This window comes from Cygnus atratus, chromosome 3 (assembly GCF_013377495.2).
Source record: "Cygnus atratus isolate AKBS03 ecotype Queensland, Australia chromosome 3, CAtr_DNAZoo_HiC_assembly, whole genome shotgun sequence".
NCBI lineage: Eukaryota > Metazoa > Chordata > Aves > Anseriformes > Anatidae > Cygnus > Cygnus atratus.
The window spans coordinates 56,970,470-56,995,517 of NC_066364.1; the positions used below are offsets into that span (position 1 = coordinate 56,970,470).

At 41.7% G+C, this 25,048-nt stretch overlaps 1 protein-coding gene across 5 annotated transcripts in view; it reads left to right on the plus strand.

Moving 5' to 3' along the window:
• Positions 1 to 25,048, plus strand: part of RSPO3 (R-spondin 3) — a 60,451-nt gene that overhangs the window by 30,061 nt on the left and 5,342 nt on the right. For 2 of the 5 annotated variants that reach the window (XM_035538385.2, XM_035538387.2), the window contains exons 3-6: positions 5,056 to 5,247; positions 6,731 to 6,877; positions 9,222 to 9,419; positions 9,833 to 10,510. In XM_035538385.2, coding sequence (XP_035394278.1) covers positions 5,056 to 5,247; positions 6,731 to 6,877; positions 9,222 to 9,419; positions 9,833 to 10,116 — 821 coding nt within the window. In that variant the 3' untranslated portion in view covers positions 10,117 to 10,510. Of the gene's footprint in view, positions 1 to 5,055; positions 5,248 to 6,730; positions 6,878 to 9,221; positions 9,420 to 9,832; positions 10,511 to 10,540; positions 11,415 to 13,742; positions 13,793 to 25,048 lie in introns of those variants that run through there. The other 3 variants (XM_035538388.2, XM_035538389.2, XM_035538386.2) reach the window with 3 other exon arrangements.

Here is a 25,048-nt window from a genome sequence, read left to right on the forward strand (position 1 = left end):
CAAAGAACTTGCGGAGTGATAAAGTGTTACAAGAACTCAAGGGATATCCCGTCACAAATCCCCCATCACCAGGGCTGGTACCCATGCGGTGTGATTTGGTAGGTGAAGCTGAAGCAGGGCTCAGGTCTTGCAGCGAGGTCCACCCAGGAGAGGCTGAATTCCAGAGTAACTCTGCTGTGAAAATATTTCCTGTGAGCACTCACAAGCCTGAGAAACCAGGAGTAACAACGGCTTTCTAGCACGGATGGATTTCATTTGTCTAGCACATCCATTTCAAGAATGACCCTCTAAATGGACTTCTTCTAGTTGAAGATTAATGGTAAAACAGTGCACCTCAGCTGCAGCAAATGGGAAAAGAATATTCTTTTACCCCAAGCTTTTTCCCTGGCTGTGAAAATATACTCCTGCCTGGATTTCTCATGTATTTTCTTTTTTCCTTTTTCTTTTCTTTTTTTTTTTTTTTACCGTCACTTTCAATATATATATGAAGTAAAACTGAGCGCAAAATTTCATTGCCAAAGGTTTTTGAATTTGTTTGCTGTGTGCCATCAAAATCACCTATCATCCCATCGTTTAAAGTTCAGACTCAAATTCAGCTCCTTGTCCGTAACTTTCTATTTTTAACAGGGAGATCACGACTCATTGTTTTCAGAGTAGGACTTTGGAAAATATTCTGAGAAAGGAAAATCCCCAGTGATTTCATTCACTAATGAGACTGAAAACTAATATTTGGACAAACAGTGTACACACATACACACACACACACACACAAAGACAACAACAACAAAAACAAAAACAGAAAACAACCTTCAAGCGAAAAAGAGCTTAAAGACAGACAGGGGATGGAAATAGTTCAAGATTAGCTTAGTGTCTTCTCTGATCTCTAGTAGTTAGGCTTTCTAAAGAGAAAAACATGATGGATGGATTCTGGACCTAAAACCAGTCACGAGCCTGCACACACATACTTTTGTATCTGATGCAAGTAAGCAGTCCTGGCTGATGCTTGTGTAAGAGGTGGGTAAGGACATCTCCATGAGTCTCTGTGCTTCCACCATTTGCTTTGCCCACTGCTGTGCTGTATTTTCCATCCCGGAGAGTGTAGGATTTCACTGTGTTCAAAGAGTTTTGGGAAACAAGAGGAGAACTTGCTCAATTGCTGGTAGGGCCACCTCTGACTGCCGGCACTGCTCCTAGCAGGCCGCTCACAGCATACCTCCATTTTAGCTCATGAAAAAACAGTTCTGAGGGTTATGGAGGAATTTTTATAGCACATTTTATTTTATTGTGTCTTCATAATGAAATAGATTGCACCAAAGGCCAAGTGGTTACAAGTGAGATCATTTTTTGGACTCTTTGCAGTGCTAAAACCCTGACCTCTTGGTTGTACCGCCAGGGCCTAGCCCATGCGGCCACAGCGCTGTCCCCCTGCCAAGGCACCGTCCCTCTCTCCGCCTGGCTACCACATCTAAAATTTGTGACTAACAGGAGCGGTCTGTACTCTCCTTGCACTTTTACACCTGTAGACCTCAAAGCACTTCTTCAGGCAGACATACATTACTGACCTGTTGCTACTGTATAGTAATACTGTATAGTATTTACTTACTGTATAGTAAGTATAGAAATTTGAAGCAATGCCTGCGCCAAGTGTAACACGGACAAATTTCACCACTTCTGGTTACTTCCTCGTGGTTACGGTGTGCAACTGCTGAAGTGCTTGAGATCTGCAGCCACCAGCAGCTTGCTGCACCAAGAGAGAAATAGTAAAGGCCAGTTCTCTGCCCTGCAGCAGTAAGTTCCCTCCCCTGGCAGAAAGTTGTATTGGAGCCTGAGTTTGCCCCATTTCCTTCTCGAATCCATTTGACTTGGCCTCTGTAGGAGGGGAGGGACCGGCCCTGGCAGCCACTGCTCACTGTGCTGTGGGGCTTGGGCAAGCGCCTGGCCCTGAACTGGAGAGGCAGGAGGCTGGGAGGTAAGGAGTACAAGGTTGTCAGCTAGAGCTTGGAGATGCCCCTTTTGCAGCATGCTCCCTCATTTTCTAGACACAAATATTTTCCCTCCACCCATAATTTTTTCCCAGGTTCAATGACAAAGCCCAGTGCTGGGCTTTCAGACAGTACCAATTTCTGGGGCACTTGTCTGTCCCTGCTTTGCTCCTTGCCTGAGCCAGTATAGGGGCCTACCTTGCATTCGAAGCAAGCTTAATGAGACACAGGTTTATTACACAGATTATCAGGCTCAAAGAAATGCCGAGCACAACAGACAATCAGAAAAGAATCCCTTTAATAGCTTTTAAGATTAAAAAATAAATTAAAAAAAAAAAAGAAAAAAACACTCTTCTTGATCTAAAATATCAATTCTGACTTTTCAATGAGACTTTTGCTCTGCATTTCCAAGACCAGACGCTTGTTTTGTTTCACACATTGTGTTTTAACATGGCATGAAATCAACCTTTAAATGGAGCTTGACTTACATATGTTAACTTGTTCCTTCCTCCGTAACGCTAATAACATGATTCTCCATTTGGAACTACGTGCTTTCTTCTTTTTTTGCTGCACTATTTGAGATGTATTTGGGATGAATGAAAGGCGGGAGAAAGTGTGAAAATGGGTATGTGAACATGTTATTTTATATTTGATATTGCTGAAGTTAAAGTGGAGATGGAAATTGGCCATGTGATGGATCTTAGCTGTAGAGAATTATCTTCTCTTGGTAATAAAGCACTGCCTGTCTCAAGGGCTCACACACAAAGCTTGACCTCTGAGCAGTTGCACGTAATGTTTTCTCTGTCAAGAGAATCTATTCATAATGATCTGTCACAGGTGCTCACACGTCATATGTTTCCTGTCAAAAGTGATCATCCATATTTTATATAGCAGCTTTGATGACAAATATTTTGTACTTCAGCTGCTTTTTCTTCTCTCTGTCAGACTTAATGAAGGAAAATCATGGATAGTTTTTAAATAATGTCAGCTTCTTAGATCACATTACGATGTGTGCCTTTGAAAGTAGCCTCATGCAAGAACCAAAACACGGGGTTGAGAGAGACAAGGACATTTTCATATGGTTAACTCTTAAAAGCAATTTTTTTAGGCTCTTAATTTCAGAATCAATACACTCTGTATTTTTGGAATCTTCTCAGAAAAAAAAATTGCTCTGTGTTTAGTAAGCATTCACTACTTTGAGGTGAAAAACTACTTTAGTGGTACTACTTTGGTACTTTGAGGTGAATTCACTACTTTGGTGAAAACAAATCTGATAACTGATTTGGGCTTGCAGCTTCTCACTATGCAGAATACTGTTTATTCTCATAGGAGTGGTGTGTCCTGGTGGTAAATACACTTCCCTTGAGGTTGTTCCACGAAGTGAGAGCCTCAGGGGCACAGAGAATTAGGTTCTTATGTTCTCATTGAAATTGTTTGTCCTAAGCAGGGCCAAGTATTTCTTTTTTCCTACCTGTTCAGTCCTACTGAGAGAAATAAACTTCATTCTGTATTCTGTTAATTAAAGAGGAAAAGTGAATTTGAACTCCTTTTGAGATTTCTCAGATTGTGATACTGGTCATTGAAATCTCAGAGTATAGAGGAGTGTCTTTCCCATTTCTGGGCCAAGTATTTTTGCCAAAACTGTAAGTGAACAAAGTACAGAGGTATTCCCTAACTTCCCCGCCACTAGGCAAACTCCCCAGGAGCAAGAGTGGTAGTTTTCAACCTGTAAGCCATGGATTCATATGGGCTTCTGGTCCACTTCCAAGGGATCCACAGAAGGGAGTTGACAAAAGCAAGTTCATTGTATATGCGAACTATTTATCAGTGTCTGCAGATAAATATAAGTTCAGAACACTAAAACAGGTGATAAAAGTATGGCACATGCATATTTATAATAATTTCACAGGCCTGAGGACAAGGCAGAACAGGAAGATGACAGTATTTACAAATAGGATTTATAAATATAAATGAGGACTGGATTTATCTTACATATAAAATATAATCAGATGTCTGAAGAGATTAGTTTACACTTAGAAAAATGTCTGGGTTTTTCATACAAGAAGAGGCCAAAAAAGAGGTGACACAGGCCTAGAGCTACTTGACGCTTAATTATCAAACTCCTATTTAAGAATGCAGCCAAGAATGAATTAGAAGGAGGTAAGAACTTCTACAGTACTGAGAGATACAAAACATTATTTGTTACCACTGAGAAGTAATTCACTGATTAATGTCTGCTACTGAAAATACAGCCTGCAATATCTCCCTTTTTTCTGCTACTTCCAAATAAGAACTGGATAGTCTTAAGCAGTCAGTGTACTAAGTTTTCCTTTCGATGTCTGAAGAATTAGAACAATCCAATTGAAAAGAAAATATAATCCTACCTATGCTCCATGCTGGGATTGGAGCGGGGTAAATGCCACAGTTAAGTCTGAACATCAGGTTGTAATTGTTAGAGATTAAAAACATGCCAGAGAGAACATTCCAGGGGAAGAAGGAGGGTGAGAAGGATGGCTCTCCTGTGTCTTTTTATTAGAGCAAATTAGCATTAGATCTAACAGGGGCATATTCTGCACAGCAGAACTCAATCAAAAGACATTTAGTCAATGAAGGAAATGATATACTGGGTTGTTTTTTAATCATCCAGATTTGAAAAGCAAATATATATGAACGTGTATTTATCTGCTGATCTAAGTGTATACAAGGTTAACTGAAGAAGCAGCAGGAAAGCCACTGGAAATAACTATAAGAAAAATAAATGTTCTCTAGGATGCTGCTGTTCTACAAAATCTATTTCAAATTTAATTTGCACTTTGTTATTTCTGCAAGATGTGAGCACATCAGCTGAGCTTCTCATTTTTATGCAGGTGAAGTAATCACTGAAATAAAATGTTGGGTCATAAAAGATGCAAGAAAAAAAATGAAGCAATCTTTAAGAGCTGTCAGAGGAGAGGAGGATGGTCCACCCTTCCGAGTACAGAGGAACCATTATGCTCTGGTTCTTTGGAAAGAAATTGTCTAATTTCTTACTCTCTTCCCTCCCCACCCTGTTTTTTAATGCTTGTCTTTGCAGTGCATCCTAACGTGAGCCAGGGTTGCCAAGGAGGGTGTGCTACATGTTCGGACTACAACGGATGCCTGTCATGTAAGCCCAGACTCTTTTTTGTTCTGGAGAGGATCGGCATGAAACAGATTGGAGTATGTCTTTCCTCGTGTCCAAGCGGATACTATGGGACACGGTATCCTGATATTAATAAGTGTGCAAGTAAGTGCTGGGGAAAGGGGAACCACATTGATTTGTTTGTTCTCTTTTGAATGCTCCTTAGGAGTCAAGTCAACAGAGAAGCAGGAGGACAGGCCGAGTCTTTATTTGTTCAGTTCCGTTATAGTAGTGCAATAAATATTAACCTGAGCAAGGAGTTAGGTTGAAAAATATCACAAATGTGCTTAAAGCACACGGGTTCCAGCTCTGCCTGAGTGACTTGCCTAGGAGATGGGAGGTGGCCTCCTTCTCTACACCCTGATACAGAAGTGGAGCACCAGCAGGCGATAGGCACTGCCCTCCAAAGCCAGGGGCAGCAAGGCTGAGCAGCTGTAGCTCTGACAAGCAGAGGCTGAGGGCCACTGAGCCTCAGGGGCTGGGGCAGCTTAACTCACTGGCCTTCCCCCAAGACGTGGAGAGAAAGTGGCACTCTGTGGAGATGCGCTTTGCCCTGGTCTCTTTATAGCTTGCCTCACAAGCAGTGTAAATGTCTGTACCAGCTGGCAAGGTCTCAACCTGATTTGGGGGAGGTTAACAATCCATGTTGCCTGTGGGCTGGGAGACAGAGAACTCAGTTCTATTCTTTACCATTTGGACAACATTTTGACCCTACTGTGTATTTTGAACCATAAATGAACTGGAAAAGATTATAATAGCATTCTCATTCCCCTCCTTTCCCTCCCTCCTGTGATTTTTGTTGTTGAGTTCAGTTTTTATCCTCACAGGTAATATAAAAACATACATGCGACAGCCAAGTCACTCTCCCAGATTTTACCTGGTAATAAAAGTTATTTAATGAACAGACCCCAGAGTAAAATCTTACAGAGTAACTTGACACTGTAAAGTACTTGCTCACTTTTTAGCAGTGTGTGGCCTTACATATCAGACATGAGCTGTGTCATACACGTTTTTGCTTATGTCTTTTAAAAATACTTGAGAAATGGAAAATATATTGTTAATGCCATTTTGGGTAATCATATAGAGGATGCATGAAATACTACAGGATTGCTGATCAAACATGAGAAAATCACTTAAAATATGAAAATTACATTGACACAAAACATGTTTTATTTCTTCTGGATAGATGGAGATAAATAGTGTGGAACTGGGTCCAGGACATGTAGCTGGTGGAGTTAGTTATTACCTATGCTATGTCAAGGTAGATCATAAGTACTCTATTGTTATTCTGATGAGCAGTGTTCTGTTTTCAGTTTGCACAGGTCTGCAAGAATACAAGAAGTGTGTGACCACTCATCATCAGGCCATCCTTATTAAACTCCGACTCATACTAAGACCACTTGTTGCTCCCCTCAATGCATGTACAGGGCATAGGGAAGATCTAAAAATAATTTGCTACCTTTGAAGACTGTTTTGCAATGCTAGAGTCATGTGAAGTGGTTTTGCCTTGAATTCTAGTGTGTGTGAGAGAGCCCATGGTTTTTCATGGCAAAGATCATCAACGTTGTTGTGCCTGTTTGCATTTCAGAATGTAAAGCTGACTGTGAAACCTGCTTCACCAGAAACTTCTGCACGAAGTGTAAAAGTGGGTTTTACTTGTACAGTGGAAAGTGCCTTGAAAAGTGCCCTGATGGGCTGGAAGCCAACAACCACACGATGGAGTGCGCTAGTATCGGTAAGTCCGGCCTGTTGTGTAACGGCCTGATCCTCTCTGGTTTCCTCAGGGGGGTAGGGAATCTGTGGAGGGCACGACCTGCAAGATCAGTCACAGCACCAGGGAAGGGTAACTTAAATCTGCCCTGGACTTGTTCTGCATCACAAGGTGTATTCCCCCGCACAGCCAACTCATGACATTTCACAAAAGGCAAGCTTGGCTGTGCCCTAAGACACAGCCCTGAAGCTAAGAGCAGTTCTGCCTCAGGACATATGGCCCATGTCATCCCGCCTGCTTGGCCTACCCTGAGGTAGAAGGACATCGATCCCTGGCATGAGCTGTTACTGCGTTATGCAGCATTGCTAACATCAAAGGTTCAAAAATCCCGAGCCAGGCCCCACACCTAGTTTAAAGATTAAAATACTAACTGCTTTGCTTTCGGTCCCTTATGCTACCTGACCCTTCAAAGCATGTGTACAACAGCATTTTGAAGCTTACCTTCCCAGAGGCAAAGGCTAGAAGCTAAAAAATTAACATAAAGATGAAATTCCAAATGGTATTTTTGTATAATCACCTGACTGCGGACAGCGAGGATTAAAACAAAATGCCGAATAGCACGGCACTGTCAGTGAAGGAATGAGGCTGGCGGCACTGCTGCGGTGACTCACGGCTGCAGAGACGAGAACCGCTTTTGTATCTTTTCAGCCTCTGACTCACAAGCTCCGATTATTCACAGCCAGGGTGAGTTTGGAGGTCACCACACCTAGCTGTCTGCTCCATCCCTCCGCCACCCCTGCAGCTGAAAGCAGAAAGAGTGATGTGTTTGCCTGTGGGCTGCTGCAGTTCACATCCCCTGCCATGGGCACGCTGAGGCTGCGGCAGGGCTCAGCTTATTTTAGTGCACGGGCTGTGAATTGTGGTGGCTGCGGGCTGTGAGCTGCGGCGGGAGCGGTAACCTCTTCAGCCACCAGCAACCAGGGAGCACTTAGGCGCAGCCTGGCGGTGATGGAAATCTCCTCCCCCACGGCGTCGTGCACATAACTCTCCCTGGCATGGCCTGTTTTGCAGGGCAAGCGATGCAGGAGTAAAAATAATGTGCAGTAGTTTTTCGCTTATTAGTTCAGGTGGTAGTGATGGTTTTTATGGTTTTATTTTCTAGCGAAGACTTTCATCTTTGAAAGCAATTCAGAAAATCATTTTTGTTCCTTGGTGGCTGTTTCCAAGTGCTGTAGACTTAGCTGCTTTAACAATGACTCAGTCTCAACTCGGAAAAGCCATTTAAAGCTACAGAGGAAAAACAGAACCTTTTTGTGCACGTGAAGGCCAATTATTTTAACAGGAGAGCTCCAGTGTAATATTAAAAACAAAATGACCCACATGACGATTCACTGGAGGAAGGCTCAGAGATTGCCTGACGTCGGTTACAGTTTTGGGTTTTGAAAAATTTGAAAGTAAACTCTGGAGCTGGAAAAATGTTGACTTACAAAATCCTCCTGATAGAAGGGCAAGAATCCCTTCCTGCTTTAGAAGAGGTTTATAGTCTTAAGCACACATGGGAATATAAATATAAGTGCTTACTACTTTTTGTTAAGAGAAGGATACTGAGGAGATGACACAAGAGTAGCATAGCTATTAAGAGCACGTTTTGAAGCTCCAAGGGTTGCTCCCATTTTTGTCTATATTTTTAGGGCAAGTGTCCATCTGCACACCTTTGAGTTCCCAATAGCAGAGGATGTACATTCAGATCACTGTAGTTTAGAAACTGCAACCTGTACTTTTCTTAAAAGATTACATCCCTCTGCTTTGCGTACTTAAACATTGTATTTGTTACAGATGTTGGCTCTTTCATTATTTAAGTTGAATACCAAGCAGGAGATAACCAAAGATGCTTGATTCTTAATGTAATGCCTTTTGATATCAGTTGTTTCATTATAACTCTATTTATTTCCAAATGCAATACCTCTGAGAACAACCGCAGCAGTTTGACACAATGATTTCAATCTTCTGTCACACCAAAGTTTAATTCTGCTGAGGTTATAAGGATCTATATCTCCACAAAACCAAAGCAAGCTCGGAACAGGCCCTAGTAGCTGATTTCACTGAAATGAATTCTTATGTTGTTGCCCTATTTCAGGAACAGAATTACAAAACAGTGGGTACAAAAGAGCATCTGACATAATTGTTTGACATTTAATGTAATATACCTTCAGCAGCCCAAATTTACCCAATTCACTGCTGCAAATCCTGATTAATTCCATTAATTTGTGCTACCTTTTGGCTGATGCAGAATAAAATGAATGTACCATATGCATTATGTATACAAAAAGCTATTGGCCAGGCTCAGCTTGTCCTATGTTTGTTGCAGTGCACTGTGAAGCTAGTGAGTGGAGTCCATGGAGCCCTTGCACAAAGAAAGGAAAAACATGTGGTTTCAAAAGAGGAAATGAAATAAGGGTCAGAGAGATCGTACAACATCCATCAGCAAGGGGCAATCCTTGCCCAGCTACAAGCGAGAGCAGAAAATGTATTGTACAAAGAAAGAGATGTCAGAAGGAAGGAAAAGGTACCACATTATCATCATCATAATTTGAGATTGGTATTGTGCTTGCTTAATAATTCACATCTGAATTCCCAGGCCTTGACTGCTGGTTTCACCAAAGCTCCCATTGATGTGGTGTTCTTTGGGCTGGAGAGAGCTGTGCCCTTGCCTGCAGTAAATAAAGTCCTAATGCTGCTGAGAAAATGCGCTTTGTGTGATCTAGAGAGGACAGGGTGGGCTGGATGGGAAGGCGCATTCTCTCTAAGTTCTGCTGAAAGAACTAACAAGATGAGGGGTTGCATGTGGAGCTCAGAGCAAAAAGGTCTGTCATAAAACATGTCATGGTGGGAGTTGTTTGTTGGGTATGAGGCAGTCAAATTTTATGCTTCAACCACAGGATTCCTCTAAACTGGTTCCTATTTCATGCTCCCCTACAGGTATGCCCATAATTCTTGCAATTACAGTGCTGTGGCCTCTCTCCCACCCTGATCTCTTTGTAATAGCTTTGGCTGAACAACGTGGCCTGATCCTGCCATCTACATCTGGCTTGCAGAGTCCCAGTGTAGGGGAAAGACCACAACATTGCTTGGCATCCAAGGGACACTCCACTTGGTTTTGCCCAGTTATCAAGAATGCCAGCAGAACTGCCCCTCCACATGAGCCAGCGTGTCAGCCTTATTCCCCATCACAGGACCTTGTGGATGCCATCCAACATGGTTAAGAAGTGTATGAAACAATAATTTATACAAATTCTACCCAATAGAGATTGTTATTCGATATTTTCCCCTTAATGTAGCAGGGAAGTTACTTGCTCTGTCCCCAGTGCAGTTACTGTGGTTGACACAGGATTGCCACGGGAACATTTCCTTTTCACTGTCTCTCCAATTTTCCCCACCCTTCCCGTTTCTCCATCCCTTCTATTTCCCCTAAACCTTTCAAACTCAAAAGCAGGTTTTCTTCTGTTTTGAGGATGAGTGGAAGGGGTGCAGAAGCTGAATGTGTGTGAGCCAGCATGAGCTGCTGGTACCAAGAAGTAACTTAGTGTTTATTGTTAAATTATCACTAGGATTGCTGCAGATTACTTGTAGAAACATAAAAGGGTTTGGGAGCTGGTAATCCTTTTGAAGGTTCGCTTGTTCCCTCAGGATATACCTCATGAGGAGAGAAATGTTAGAAGGAGGATGTTATGAAGCAGAGAACTTCAGGTGCCTCTCCCTCACTGAAGAACTGTCTAGATTGACCGATTTATGGGAACCTATGGGGCAGATTTCACCTTCCTGAGGTTGATTCAGCCTCCCTGTGTCTAGCAATGCCTTGGAGAGAGGTAGAGCAGTGTGGCTGCCTCAAGGGAGCAGCCAAGGCAAACTATTTACAGATTCCCTCATTCTTAAGACTCTATCTTCAAAATGTCCGTGAAGATTAACACTTCTGCTCCTGCACAGCAGCACAGCTTGAAAAACTCAGCCCTGTTAGCCCACTGTAACTGGACAAAAGGTGTAATTTTTTTAATACCGGTTACTTTTGCTAGAGCTGAAAATATAATTCCATACTTTAATTTTGAAATTGAAAACTGTTGGTTTTCTTTGAGGTGATAATGATGTCGTGTATTTGTCATGGCAATTTGGCAACATCTTCAGATTGGACAAAATATTTCTTTTTGAGAAATATTTGCTGTTCTTGTGTAGTAAGTACTTTAAAAGAAACTCCTCATGTATTTTACTGTCAGTTCTTGTTTTATGGGACCTTAGCCAAGCCATATTTGAAAAATACTGCATACCACAAGAATTCCTTTAAAATTGTGAATTGTCTTTTTTCCTGCAATATGCATAAAACTGTTTTGTTTTTCTTCCTCTTGAACAAGTCGCAGACTACATCCTAGCCTGTTCTACTCTTGGTAGACAATTCCTAAGAAACAAATGCAGCCAGATGTAGTAACCTATATTCCAACACTACCTGTGCCCTTAGGATTTGCATGTCTATGGCTGAGAGTTTTTTTTTTTAGTGTTCTGAAATCCACCACTGTACAATCCTTTGTAACATTAACCACAAATGTCTTACTCACTTTTGTACACCTTCAGAGGGAGATGAATTTATTAAAAAAAAAAAAAAAAAAAAAAAAAGATAATCCTTAATAAAACCAAGGAAATTCACACCTAAAACATTAGGTTAAAACAGCTTGAAGGGATGGATTATGGTGACACAAGCCAGGAAACTGAGAATTAAGCTAAAGGTTTTCCTTATGTTCCTACTGGAGTAGGGAAATGAAGCTTTCCAACTTAATCTCCAGGCAACTTATCTTGCTTACTGTCACTGTCCCATATTACTCCAAGAGAAACCTCTGTTCCCCTTTGAACATGAGAGTGCTGGCTGGCACAAGAAGCCAAGCCAGGCTCTGTTCTTATGGCTAGCTGGTCCAGTCAATGAAGGGAGGACAAGTTAACAACAAAAACTCTTTTGGACAGAGAAGGGAAAGTAAATACTTACTGTTAATCAATTTTGAAAATACTGTTTGGCCTTGTACAACTCCACGTTGCTGCCTGGGAGTTGCTTTGGAGCCTAGCTTCCACAGCTCTGGCTTGAAGTCTGGCGGCAGAGCTGGCTATTACCGACAGTGCTGCTAATGATCTTCCCTCCGCAGCAGCAAAGACAGAGTTAGCTTGGTCAGCCTCTGCCATTTCCACGTTGAATACATGTCTGTGGCCGAGGGAGTAAGGGCAAAGACCACATGATGACGGGGTATGTCCGTCACAGATGCCTCAATGACTTTGCTCAAGAAGTTGAGATCAGAGACAGGATGTTAGTCAGTTCAGTTGCTGCTATCTCACAGAAGAAAGAACATGTCTCTGGAACAACTATGCAAAGCAAGATAAAACAAATGAAGACAGCTTTTTTTGTTTCCATCTGCTAGTGTGTCCTTAAAGCTGGTGCGATCTGTTACAACTCGTTTTTTCCCCTCACTGGCTATTAAATTAAGTTTTACTGGGAGAAGATGCTAGGGTTTTTTTCCAGAATGAATGCAAACAAAAGGGAATAATTAGATTACCAATAGCCTTACTAGACTAAAAGGTTCTTCATTTTAGCACTAAATTAGTTGGTTTCAATGTGTTTGGACATAGCAATTTGCATGTGTTTCACGTATAGGCTCCTTTTATAATTCAGTCCAATTGAAACCTCACTGCAATTTATTTCATAATTGTCCTCGTTTAAACTCACAACGGACAGTTCTTTTTAGTCCACAAGAGTATATGATTTCAATTTCCAGTTTCTTCTTCCTTCCTCTCCAGCATACTTCCATACTTCTGTGCCCTCAGCACAATGCACTGCTGCTTTTACCTTTCTACACTTAACATCTTCTTGACTTCTGCACTGGCAGAAGACATACTTTGATAGTCAACTCTTTCTAGTATCCATGTCCATAAATGGCGAATGTATTTTCAGATATATTGGAAAAGCATAGCTTGCAGAGCACGGGAAATGTTGCAAATTATCCATCAATATTATATGTTTGCTTTAATAAATGTCAGGTAAAAATGGGAGGTTAGCTGGGACTGAACAGAAAGTTATGTGGAAAATGTTCTCTTCCATTTGGATGTGGGGTCTTGGCTGAATTACTTGTGCTTGGCCAAACACAAGCAATTTGCAGCCCTTTTGGTCTGCAAATGGCTATGAGATTAACTGTTACTGGTCAAAAGACAAATGCCAGAACTGCATCCAGAAGTATGTGGGGAAGGAATTGCATGTTTTCATGCACAAGTAACTCTGCCAAGACCCCACATCCAAAAGGAAGAGAATATTCACCACAAATATCAGTCCCAGCTAACCCCCCCACAGAGTAGTCACTTTTAAGTGCTTTCAGATAACATTTTCTGATCAGTTGGAAGAGACTGAAAACACTCACCAAAAGACTAAGTGGGTAGTTACAACAGGGGAAAGTATCTTAGAAAGCTGAGTATTATTCAGGTTAATAGGCTACATTGGTTGCACAATTGTATTGTTGTAAACAAATAAATAATATATTTCAATTGTTTCCTGTTCATATATTCACTCATTTGTATGTTGGTGGCATTCAAATGTTCAAAGGAGAGAACGAATGCTAACTGTTTCCATTCTGTGCAAACACAAACCAATGAAAGGTTCCGTTCCGAAAAGGCAAAAAAAATTAAGCATTAGATGTGGAAAAAGAAAAAAAAGTTGAGATGAATGTAGAAACGTACATTTCTTTTTCACTGTAGAGTATAGTAATTGTCAACCCATACAGTCTGAAAGCAGGATGCTGTTATAAAAGAAGTGGTTTGTGCTCTAAGGAGAATATAGATGTTACAGTGTGGTTTCTTTTTTGGTATGCAGCAAGAATAAGACAGAAAGCAGAGCCTTCGAGTTGAGGAGCTGATTTCTAGATGCACACTGGCTGAAAGAAGGGAACTAAGGGAACGGGATTTTGTGTTGAACAGTTTTAATGAAGGAAGCATATATGTTTGGGGGAACTATTAAAGCTATGTGTAAAAAAAAATGTTTCTATAATGTATTGTGTACATGTGAATATAAAAATACAGTTTTGATTCTAATAGCTAAGAAGGCTGATACTCAGGTCATCTCTGTTTTTTCTTTGAACTAGCTCCTCTAGCCTTTGTTGGTATGTGTCCACATAATGCTTCAAACATATTAATCAGATTATGTCTGAAAATGTCTTCAGTTGGCTATGGTGTGAGGAAGGAGTCCTATCAGGTGTCCATTAGGCTTCCAAAACCACCACTCAGCTAAAAATTCCAAGCCATTTATCAAGATTTTACTTTAGTTGAAAACAGTGTAACTTAATACTAACAAGCCTAAAATATTAGGCCATAAACTAATTGCATTCACTTAACGTAAACTCATTGAGTTACCCACCCTAATGTATACACTCTGATGCCATATGGATACAGGTAAAAAGGAAGCAAGGAAGGCTCTAACAAAGTTGGCCCTTTAGTATGGAAAGGAAAGGAAAAAGGGAAAAGGAAAAAGGAAAAGGGAAAAAGGAAAAGGGAAAAAGGAAAAAGGAACAAAAATGCTAAAAATTAGATGTTTATGTCTAAGCAAGTTATTGATGGGTCATGTTAAAGGTGTGATACTGCACCCGGGGAGGAGGATTCATGGTCCCATTAGATGGATTCTGAGAAGGGCAAAATGATTTACTCCCTGAAAGTGCCCTTTTTTCCCCTCAGTTACTGCTAAGTACAGTCTAGGGTGAGTGATGTGGCCTTTTACTTGCTAACTTCTACATATTTTGAATTAAATGACACATTTTCCCCATTTGCAGTGTAATGACTTTGTAACACTGCAAAATCTAACCCAGGGTTCACCCAGACTGACTCAGTAAGCAAGGCAAGCGTGTGTCAGGGGATCCATGGGTCAGCCAAAGTAAAACAAAAAGTAGACCTGAAAAATATTTGTTTGCAATACTTATTTCATTAAGTGCTCTCAAAATCAGGGTTAGAGCAGTGTTTTGTAGTGTTTGTTGATAAACATCTATTAATGGCTGGACACCTGCTTATTCAAAGGTGAATTCTCTTTTACAGAGCAAGCTATAAGTAGTCTGGTCCTAACCATTCCACACAGTAAAGAGAAAGTCTGTTCCCAGGGCAAGGGAAGCCCAAGGCAGGCCAACAGTTCCCCAGTGTACTATTTTTAATCATTTTTTTCTCATTAAAAACAAACAAAAAAAGAAAAGAAAAAGGCAATTCTGGACATTTTTGATACTTGGAATTTTTATTTAACTATATTTAAGTCTTAAGCATAGCTACATGGGTAAAGTAAGATATTCCAATCACAGCTCATCCTGAAAGTCACATCCTCTCCCTTATGTAGAGCTCGGTGACATTTGAAGCAAAAGGACTGGAGCATGTGAGCCACAGAGACATTACAGTGCACAGTTCTCTAGTCTAACTGTGAGAGATGGGGTGTCCTGTGTGAAGGTCACTCGTGTGGTTATGGTTAATGACCTTACTCCATGGCAGGTCACAGGACTTCTGAAGCTTCAAGATGAACACAAAGCTAATTACTGCATCCTCGTGTTTACATTCTGCATACGCCAATGGGTCATAACTCTGGCCTTTGCAGGCCTGAGTTACTATAATTGAGGAATCTGTCTTGCAAAGAGTTTGGTTGTTTATTTTCTGTTTATTCCTGCCAAGAGGACCTCTCATTTCCTTTCCTCGTAGGGGTTTTGACTCTTTAACTTTAACACATTTCCAGCCTCCAAGAGTAGGGCTGTTGAGAGCAAGGCAGGATGTGGACAGCACAAGGCTGCCTGCCACCACTGGCCAGCACAAATAGGTGCCATCTAGAAAAGAGACCAGGGTGAGAAGGGTTAAGAAGGGAAAAAGAGGATTGGTATGAGTCAGAGAGATTTGTGAATCCAAAATAGCTAATAATCAAGGATGTACTGGCACTAGAATTCAAGGGCTGAAAAGATAGGTAAAAGCTATTTCTAAACTTTAATCATAGCACTTTCCAAATTTAATCATGGTTAAGCACTTCTGAAAGTCATGTTAGGTAACTAACTGCAAACTGGGACCTTAAAATCTGAGCTAATCAATAGAAATACTGCATTTTGCTACAGGTACGTTTACTTTGTGTTAGTGTGAACATTAAATTCTCATCGTACCTCCCAGTTCTGACAGACACATATACACTGTGCAAGCAGGTAATACAAACACGCCGTGTGCCTCTGCACATACATTACTATGCACTGTGGCAGTCCTGTCAAATCTGAGAAAGAAGTGGGTGGTCAACTGTTCCTGTAAGGAAAGTGAATCAGAAAAAAAAAAAAAAAAAGAAAAAAAAAGCTGGCTGCATTCTTCTATTAAAGTGTGGATGACACGAGAGCTTCCCTCCTCAGATCACCAAACCAAATAAGGGATAGAAGTCAGCTCTTTTTCTCTTTCTGATCTTCCCTTCTGGAGACTTCTTGTGCTCCAGAAGTGGTTGGCAGGCTTTTACATGTCTGAGCTCTGTAGCGAAAACAAGAGGTCACCAAGTCCTCTCCCTCCACCCTTCCAAAGTGCCTATCAGGTATCCATTCAGCACCAAACTTTCCCCACCTTTCTGTCCTGAATAGAAATGTTTGGAATCAAGAAGAGTAGCTACAGTTTTAGAAGGTGAAATCTGCAGCTAGGTCTACGCTGCTAAAAAAAAGCAGGCACAGGTGCATTCCCTGACCACAAGGTAAAGAAGCATCTTTTGGTCTGCATCCAGACTAGTTAAGGCTATTCTGCTGATTTGGCTGGGGGAAGAGAGAGAGCTGCTGCAGGCCAGAGTCCCACACCAGTGCAGACACAAAGGGGCCTGCCTGCTCTCTGCCCTTCTTTCCTTGCTTATCATACTTTGCTAATCCATGGCACCTTCACCTTTGGTGGCATCATATCACTGTGTTTCAGGGAGACAAAAATAGGAAACTTTGGCTACCATCTCCACTCAGGTGCAGGGGAGAGATCACTTGTGAAAGAGCAGAGTACCATTCTCTCTAACCCCACATCACTTCCTTGGTCTGCCTGCATATCCTCATTTATCCATCTTTCCCTCCACTTCTCAAGGCTGATACTTCCAAAGTCCTCGCCCTAACTTCTAGCAATTTAAGGAGCTCTTCCTGAGGGACATATTTGTCACAGCTGGAATAGGAAATCGTCCTCTTCAAGGCTGTGTGCCATGGCAAAATACCTGGACAACTTCTTTCTCTTGACTCCACAGAAGACCACAGCAAGCTTTTTACTTGTCTTACGGCAATATTACCACAAAGTAAAGATGTAGGTAATCGGCTACTGACACCAAGGCTCACCCAGCCCTTGCCATCTGGAGGTCTAAACCCCTCACCATTTTGGCTTGTATGACCTGGAAAGAAGAACATATGCAATAAAGCAGTTTGGTAGTACATCCATCGAATTTAGTCCAAGAATGCAAAACATTTGGGGTATGTGAGCTACAGAGTAAATCAGGCAGTGGGTGTTTCAAGCCTGATGGTGACACTCACAGTACTGTTTAATCAGCTAAATCCTGGGCTGTGGAATACTTCCATGTATAGCAATGCTGTTATAACACTGCAAATTGTGGAAAGCAATGGCACTCATTCACTATTGTATTAGCTGCCTAATTCTTTTAAAGGGCCTGATCCAAGACCCACTGAAATCCCATTGACTTCAGAATACTTTGGACCTAGCTGTAAAGAAGAGATTTTCAACATTCCTTTGTAACAAAGTGAAAACAAGCATTTTTTGGCTGCAATTTCTCCTCATCTTTCTGGATATTTGTCTGTTCTTCCCCACCCAGGCAGCTCTGTTTGTTTTTCCCCAGCCAGGTTTCTGCATCTCCAGTCTCCTTGTCTCTCTCAGCACACTCCCCCTGCCAGCTCTGACACCTGTTGTAGCCTTTGGTCTGCTTAAGCTGCCACCTCCCAGCTCTCTGCCAGCCTCATAGCTCTGAAAAAGAAAACACTCGCTGCCATAACTTTTCATTATAAAGTTCCAAAGGAGCTTCAGGTTGTTCCCAATGAGATAACATCCAGCATTATTATCAGAGACCATAAAGATCAAGCAAGCGGTTGTGCGAATCTCCATCATAGAAGATTTTTAAGGAGGTTAGACAAACATCCATCAGAGACAGTCTGAGTATAGTAGTCCAGCCACAGAGTCCAGTAAGGGACTAGATAATGCTTTGATAGGCTTCCCTACATTTCTGAAATTACCACAAAATGTCCATGAAATTTCTTCACGCCTATTGCCTTCTGTAAGGCTTCCACAGAGAGACAGCACATTGCACATTTACAGAGCAAAAGTTCAAGTATCTCTGTTCATTGACATCAAAATGAAGCCTCCTGCTGCCTTTACCAAGTTCAGATTTTCTTTTGGGCCTGAAGCAGGGAATTGAAACCAACTTTCCTTCCATTTTGTTCAGTGTATGCATCCTGCATTGCTGGTATATCTGCCATGTTCCTCTTTGCATTTACCTGCTTTGAATCACTGTTATAGAGAGTATAGGGCTGGATTTTCTTGGAGAAAATTTCAGTGGGCATGTCACATTAATTCACCAGAAATGTAAGCTAGCTCCACTCTGTCAATGAAGCTATGTATATTTTAAAAGCAGGTGAGGATATGGCCCATGAGGAGAATATTGTTGCATGTTTAGGCTTGAGAAAAAGAGAGAAAGAGAAGAAAGAAAGAAAGAAAGAGAAAGAGAGAAAGGAAGAGAGAAAGAAAGAAAGAAAGAGAGAGAGAGAAAGAAAGAAAAGAAAGAAAGAAAGAGAAAGAAAGAAAAAGGAAGAAAAAGAAAGAAAGAAAGAAAGAGAAAGAAAGAAAGAAAGAAAGAAAGAGAAAGAAAGAAAGAAGAGGTAATGTTAAGAACTGATGCAAACAATATTTTTCGCTAATTTTTGTTGAAGTAATTTTGCAGTGGCAAGAAAATAAAGAGAAGAAAGAAGATCATTTGTCATAACAGTTCTGTGGCCATGTCTTTAATGCAAAATTCAGAAAAAGCATTTCCAAAATTTTCTATTTTTAGTTCCTTGAAACAAGAAATGATAGTAAAAGGACTGACCAGTGGTCCACAAATGAATCATATACAGGCAAGAATTTAATGATTAACTGTGGGGTTTTTTGGCTTATAAGCAAAATGACCTAGTAATGAAATTTCTTGATTTTAACCTAATCCTCCCCAATATCTATGGCAAACAGTAGCCCCCGCATAAAGATTTACAGCTACAGTTATGTCTCTGCTTTGTTCTTAAGCATGTATTTACTTCTGCCCATTTGCTTTCTGAAATTCTCTCTCTCATTTGTCATCTGAAGAACTCCGTTTAAAAGGAAAACAGGCTTCAGACATGAAACACAGCTACATTCCTGAAACATGAGATGAACAACCTTTAATTCATGCAACCTTTCATTTACAGTAATGTTTAATGGATGGCCCAGTCTCATTATGGACAATGCCTCTCCCTGTCATTAGCCTACAGAAAGGTCTAAAACACTTAAGCATTTAAAGAAGCCCCGTTTCAGGCCCTATACTCTCTCCTTTCCTCCCTCCCCCACTCCCCATCACCCTTTCCAACTTCCCTTGTTCTAAGTGCATAATCTAAACTCTGTACTCTGCAAATTGCACTTATTGTTGGCTTCAGGCTTGGAAGGACCCTTCTGAACACTTTTTATACAAACCCTAACAAGGTCACGGTTGGAAAAATCTCAGCTGGTGGACTTGGATCCCATGAGCTAGTCACCATTTATAATTAATATTAATGAATGGCAGACGACAGATGTTTATTGCTTAAGTAGAAATGTGCATTGCTAAACCAGAAGGATTCAGTTTAAATCCAGAGGAACTGACTTTATTTCTTGTAAAGATGTGGGTGGTGGGAGAGAATGCCAGTAGGAGCTCTAGCCCGTGCTACCTTTAAGCATGAGCAAGGAAATGATACTCTAAAGGAGGATCCTGAGCTCTCTGTGTGATTGAAGCATGATGTTCAGTCCTTTAAAACATTAACTGAAGTAAGGAGGAGCCTTTCCATCCATTTCAACAGCTTTGATTTGTACCGGTAGTGGTTTTCATCTGTAGCTTCCAAAGCACTAACCAAAATCAAGGAAGTGTTATCTGCATTTTACAGTTGTGGAACATGAGGGGATTCCCTCATATAAAGACTGTACTAAGAAAAAAAAGAGTCCACTACCAAGACGAAGGATCACATTCCCATCCACAGTCTATTTTAAGGTGTTGGATTTTTTTTTCTTTCCCCAGTGTTCTTAAAGCAATCTAAAGCTATGAAAGTGAATCTCTTAAGTTTAAATCTGACATGGTGGAAGATGCAATACGGAGATGGAAGAGTCTCTGTGAATCCCTCTGAATTCTATAGGGCATTTTCAGGTTTAAGACTGATGGAACTTCTGTTTCCTAAGTGAAAGCAACTCACTCTTTCAGAGTACAGAAATTAACTGCCTCTAAGTGGAGACATACAAGAATCTTGGGTAACATTTGCAAAAGTACATGAAAAATTTAAAGTAACTTCTTAGAGTTTATGGTTGACGTTGGGATGGGGGTCTATTGCACAATGCATCATACTTTTTTTAGTATCTTACATGGATACTGTAATGTATCCTTACACATATATCTTACAGGGATACATCTTACTATGTACGTATGCTCCAAGTGTTTACATTTTTTTTTTTTGTCCCTGAGATTTCTACACTTCTGTATAACAGCCTGTGAAGTGTTTCAGACTATGTCATACCAGAACCTTGAAAAATATTATTGGTTTTAGTGGGGGTTGGTCTCAGGTGTTATAGAAGAGTGCTTAAGGAGTTTCTATCAAAAGCTGGCAGCAGTCAGGTTTGTAGAAACAGTGGGTAGTTTTGTTTGTGACTAATTTGAATATTCTTGGAGCAGGCGGGAAAGTGATTAGTTAGTTGATTTTAAAGAGAGGCATGGGATTCTCTTTAATATAGTCGATTGGTGTACAGGTTCTTCTTCAGATGGAGGAAGGAGGTGGCTGGAAAGAGACTGCTGGTCCCCACAGTCCCAGTTTTCAGAGTCTAGAAAAGGTCCTGACTTCTTGCCATGCGTCCTACTAGAGGAAATGTCACTCACTCTGCTTTTGCTTCTGGTTCCCTAGAACTTTTCTGCAGCCCTACAGTTTGGCTCCTGTAACTGGCCCCATAGTATAGGCAGCACACACCCCACAGGCATGCTTACAGGTGTAACGCCCAGGCTTATTACCATTTTACCAGCACTGCTGTAGCTCTCTTCAGGCACCCCCTGAGCACCAAGCAGAAAAACACATGCCTGCAGCAAGTTCTGCTGGGCTGCCATTATAGACTGCTGGTAGGAACGGTGCCAGAGAGGACACAGCACAGATCTCCTGGTGGGGTGGCTAGGCGGTTACAGGCTTTCTTTAGTGCTGCCTGGTGCCCCGTGTCATGAGAGGCTGCTTTCTCATCCCAGTGGGAGCTGCATCTCATCTAGCCTGTGGGCCATCTAACCTCATTCATACCGGATCTAAATGGTGTGGTGGTCAGTTTATAAAGTATACCAAATAAAGTGGACTCCAGTGATGCATCACCACATGCAATACTCATTCTTCACATTCCACTTCAAGCTACTCATAAAGCCGGCTGCTAACTTCAGTGTGCAAAGCCTGTGTTACTACAAACAGCTCTAGACTCACAGTTCATTCCCAGAGGGATTAAAAAAGAATAAACTTATCACATTCTTGGGGAAAAAAAAAAAAAAAAAAAAAAAGGTCTAGATAAAATTTACATGGACAATTTCTATCTGTGATTCATTTCAAATTGAAGACTTACGGGCAATGTTAAAATATTTGCATTCATTTTTTTATGCATGTCCTCCATGACCCCTTCTTAGAAATCTTTGTTTTTAGTATTTTATAGGTTTGAATTTTCCAAAGGAATGGAAAATACCAAATTGTCAAAGTCATCACATTTCCCAGAAATATGCTGATTTCAAGGAAGTCCCAGTGGAAAGCAGGCAGGTTTTGAAACAACTTTGCCTTTGTGTTAGGTTTCTGTCTAGCGTTCTGCCAGTTTGTCTGTTGGGAGGGCCCTTGGCAGCCCACCTGGCAGGCTGACAAGGACTCAAGAGCCTGAAAAGCTGAGATCCCTGTGAGAACATCTTGGTCACCTGAGCTCCTCGAGCTTCATAGGGCTAAACTCTGAATCCCTTTGGCACAAAAAATTTCCTGAGCCTTTTTCAGAGGCAGCCCAGGACTCTTGGTGTTCCCAATCCCCTTCTCTTTCTACCTGCTGAGCTGCCAGGTATCTTCTCGGTAGGTGAGAAAATGTAGAGTGGCCAAAGTGAAATGTTTCATGACTGTTGATGAAAGGGGACCTTTGCTGTCACTGATCTGTGTGAAATTTAGAAACCTGACCTGTCATTTTAAGGATGAAAATGTATTTGGAAATATTGGCATTTCCTTGAGAGGGGAAGACCAACGCTTCAGCCAACTGAAATAGTACACAGATATTGGAGGCACTTAACAGAAAGAAACAGTCATTTTTCAACACCTTGCTTGTGAAAAATATCCTTGAAAGCAAATTCTCCCTTCATGTACACCAGAAAACAACCTTGGTGACCTCGGCATGTTTGAGCAGGTAGAACAGAGGGCAGAATCAGGCCTCTGGCAAATTGAAGTAATAACACCCTGGCTCTGGGCTGATGATTTTGCTGAGTGGATCCATCAGGGGCTGCCTCCCGCGTATATATCAGCCTCTGCCGACTGGCTGATCAATCAGCCAGGCTGGCCAGGATTACCTGCGAAATGCACTGGGGCGCCCATCCACCTGTCAGCACAGGCATCACCCCAGGTGGGAAAGCAAACAAACGGAGCGCAGAGGAGACAGGACAAGTGAACCGTGCAGAGTAAGGCCAGTGTGGCATCCTGTTGACTCCCCGTCTTCCTTCACCTTCCTGGGGTATTGGGAAACTTAAAGAGATGTAAGGCTCCAGGTGGAACACATGGCTGTGCCTATCCTGGCAAAGGAGACAGTGCCAGATCCCCAGCTTCCCTGGCGCTGGTGCTGGATGGCATTGCCAGGCCACATCCATGCTGTGGGCTACTCAGCACTCAGAGCCATTTGGCATGCCGAAGAAAGCTTTTGCTCTGCTTCCAGAACTGAGTGGTTCAATTCAGAGTGCCACATGGGAACAGTCCCTGGCCTGGGCTGGCTCTCAAGTGTGCCAGGGAGATGTTGGAGGCTGGCCCATGCCAGGGACCTCTCTAACCACTCTACAGTACAGATGGCAGGAGCAGTCCTCCAGATGGCTGTGTTTAAGTGCCATTGGACATGGTTAAGAGTATAGCTAGACTAGAAATACTTCTGAGCTCCCAGTGATCCATCAAGGTGGGATTTTCCCCTTCCTGGCTTCCCCTCCGACATCTCAGCAGTGCTCCAGGCGGTGAGCGTCACCCACTGGGAGCAGAGCCACAGAATCACAGAGTGGTCGAGACTGGACAGGACCTCTGGAGGTCTTCTGGCCCAACCCACTGCTTTTGGGGCTTCCCACCTTGCACTCTTGTGCTTTACGTGAGCTTCAGAGCAGCGGGGTTATATCTGTATGTCTGTACAGATATGTATATTGCACGCACACATTTCTGTTTGCATGCACACACACAATGCTAGCCACAAATGAAGGTCCTATACTGAGGCAGAAACTGATGACCTGATCAGTGTTATAGTCAGCATCAGCAAATCCACTTTGGGATCGTCGACATAGCCCAGTACGAAGTCATGTTCATTTAGGGAAAAAGCCATTCTGCATTGCCTGCGCAGAGATGCATCCAAACATTTGGATTGTATGAATATCTTACGAATTGTCAGGTTACATTAATGCAAATATCATCATAAGTAAAGCCAAGGAAAAAGGCTTCTCTTGTTTATCCCTCTCTTCAAAAAACTCCGAGTAGAAATTTGAGTACTAAAGAAACAAGTTTCTTTGGGTGTTTTCTCTCTCTTTTTTACTATTGTACTAGAAAGAGTTCAAATGTCTGCTGAGGCACAAGCATCTGTCTCTTATCATGTATAACTTTTCTTGATTATTTCTAGAGAGGCAGACTAAACATGCGTCTCTGACATAATGCAGCATCACATTTTTATTTCTGGTTTGCTCAAAAGCCTGCACCAGCTGAACTAAGTCTCTAAAACGGGCTATATTTATCACCCCAATCTGGGCTAGTGGGAGGACTTGGATTATTGGTGCCTAAAAGGAAAATCAGCTATTACAGATTTCTGCCAATATCCTGAAACTTTAACAGGGTAAGATTTTTTGGTAGCAATCACTACTATTTCCAATCTTTCTGTTGTCATCTGATTGCATTAGTGGTAAATGAGAATTATATGGTGATTTTGGACAGTCATCTACCTTTTTGCAGAATTTAGAAGAGTTATAAAAATCAAATCCCATCCAGAAGTCACTGTTAAAAATCTCAGTGCAAGCTCAGCATAAAGGTTGGAGGGAGACCACCACTTTCCTAAATACCAGCATGGTGTATGTCACTTTCCATCCTAAACAATGCGGAGCGGTTTTCTGCTCTGCTAAATAGCCATGAGTTTCCTGTCTTTGGAAACACAGTTGAGATTTTATAAGCTGTGGGATCTTATAAGATGCAAACTGTTATGTAATTATAAAATTGCTGTTGTTAGCACATTAGTGCTGATTAAAACAAGGCTGCTAAGAAATTTCCTCAGTCCCACCAGGCAAGTGCAAAGGAAATGGATGCCCACAGGCTCTGTTCTGAACAGACAGCAATAAATGCCTCCACAAACAGCAAACAGAACTCATCACAGAAATCCTCCTCCTCTGTCTGTCTTTGCCTGGAGGATATTCTTGTATTTTCAGGCGCTGGCAATGTCTTTTCTATGGCACAAGAAAGACAGCTCCAACCCATTCCTACTCCAGAGTTCAGTTCAGACCAGGGACTTTCCATAAACATTGCTTATGACCTCATGAGTGTAGCAGTGCCATTTCTCAAGCAGCCCACAGAAGAAATGATCCCTTCCTACTTCCCATATGCCTAAATGGGATACAGCTTGCTCTTGCTCTTTATCTGTTACAGCAGCAACTTCTGACATCTCCTGCCTCAGCATCATTATCGGCCATCATGCTCGGCCTCCTTCCTTTCCCCT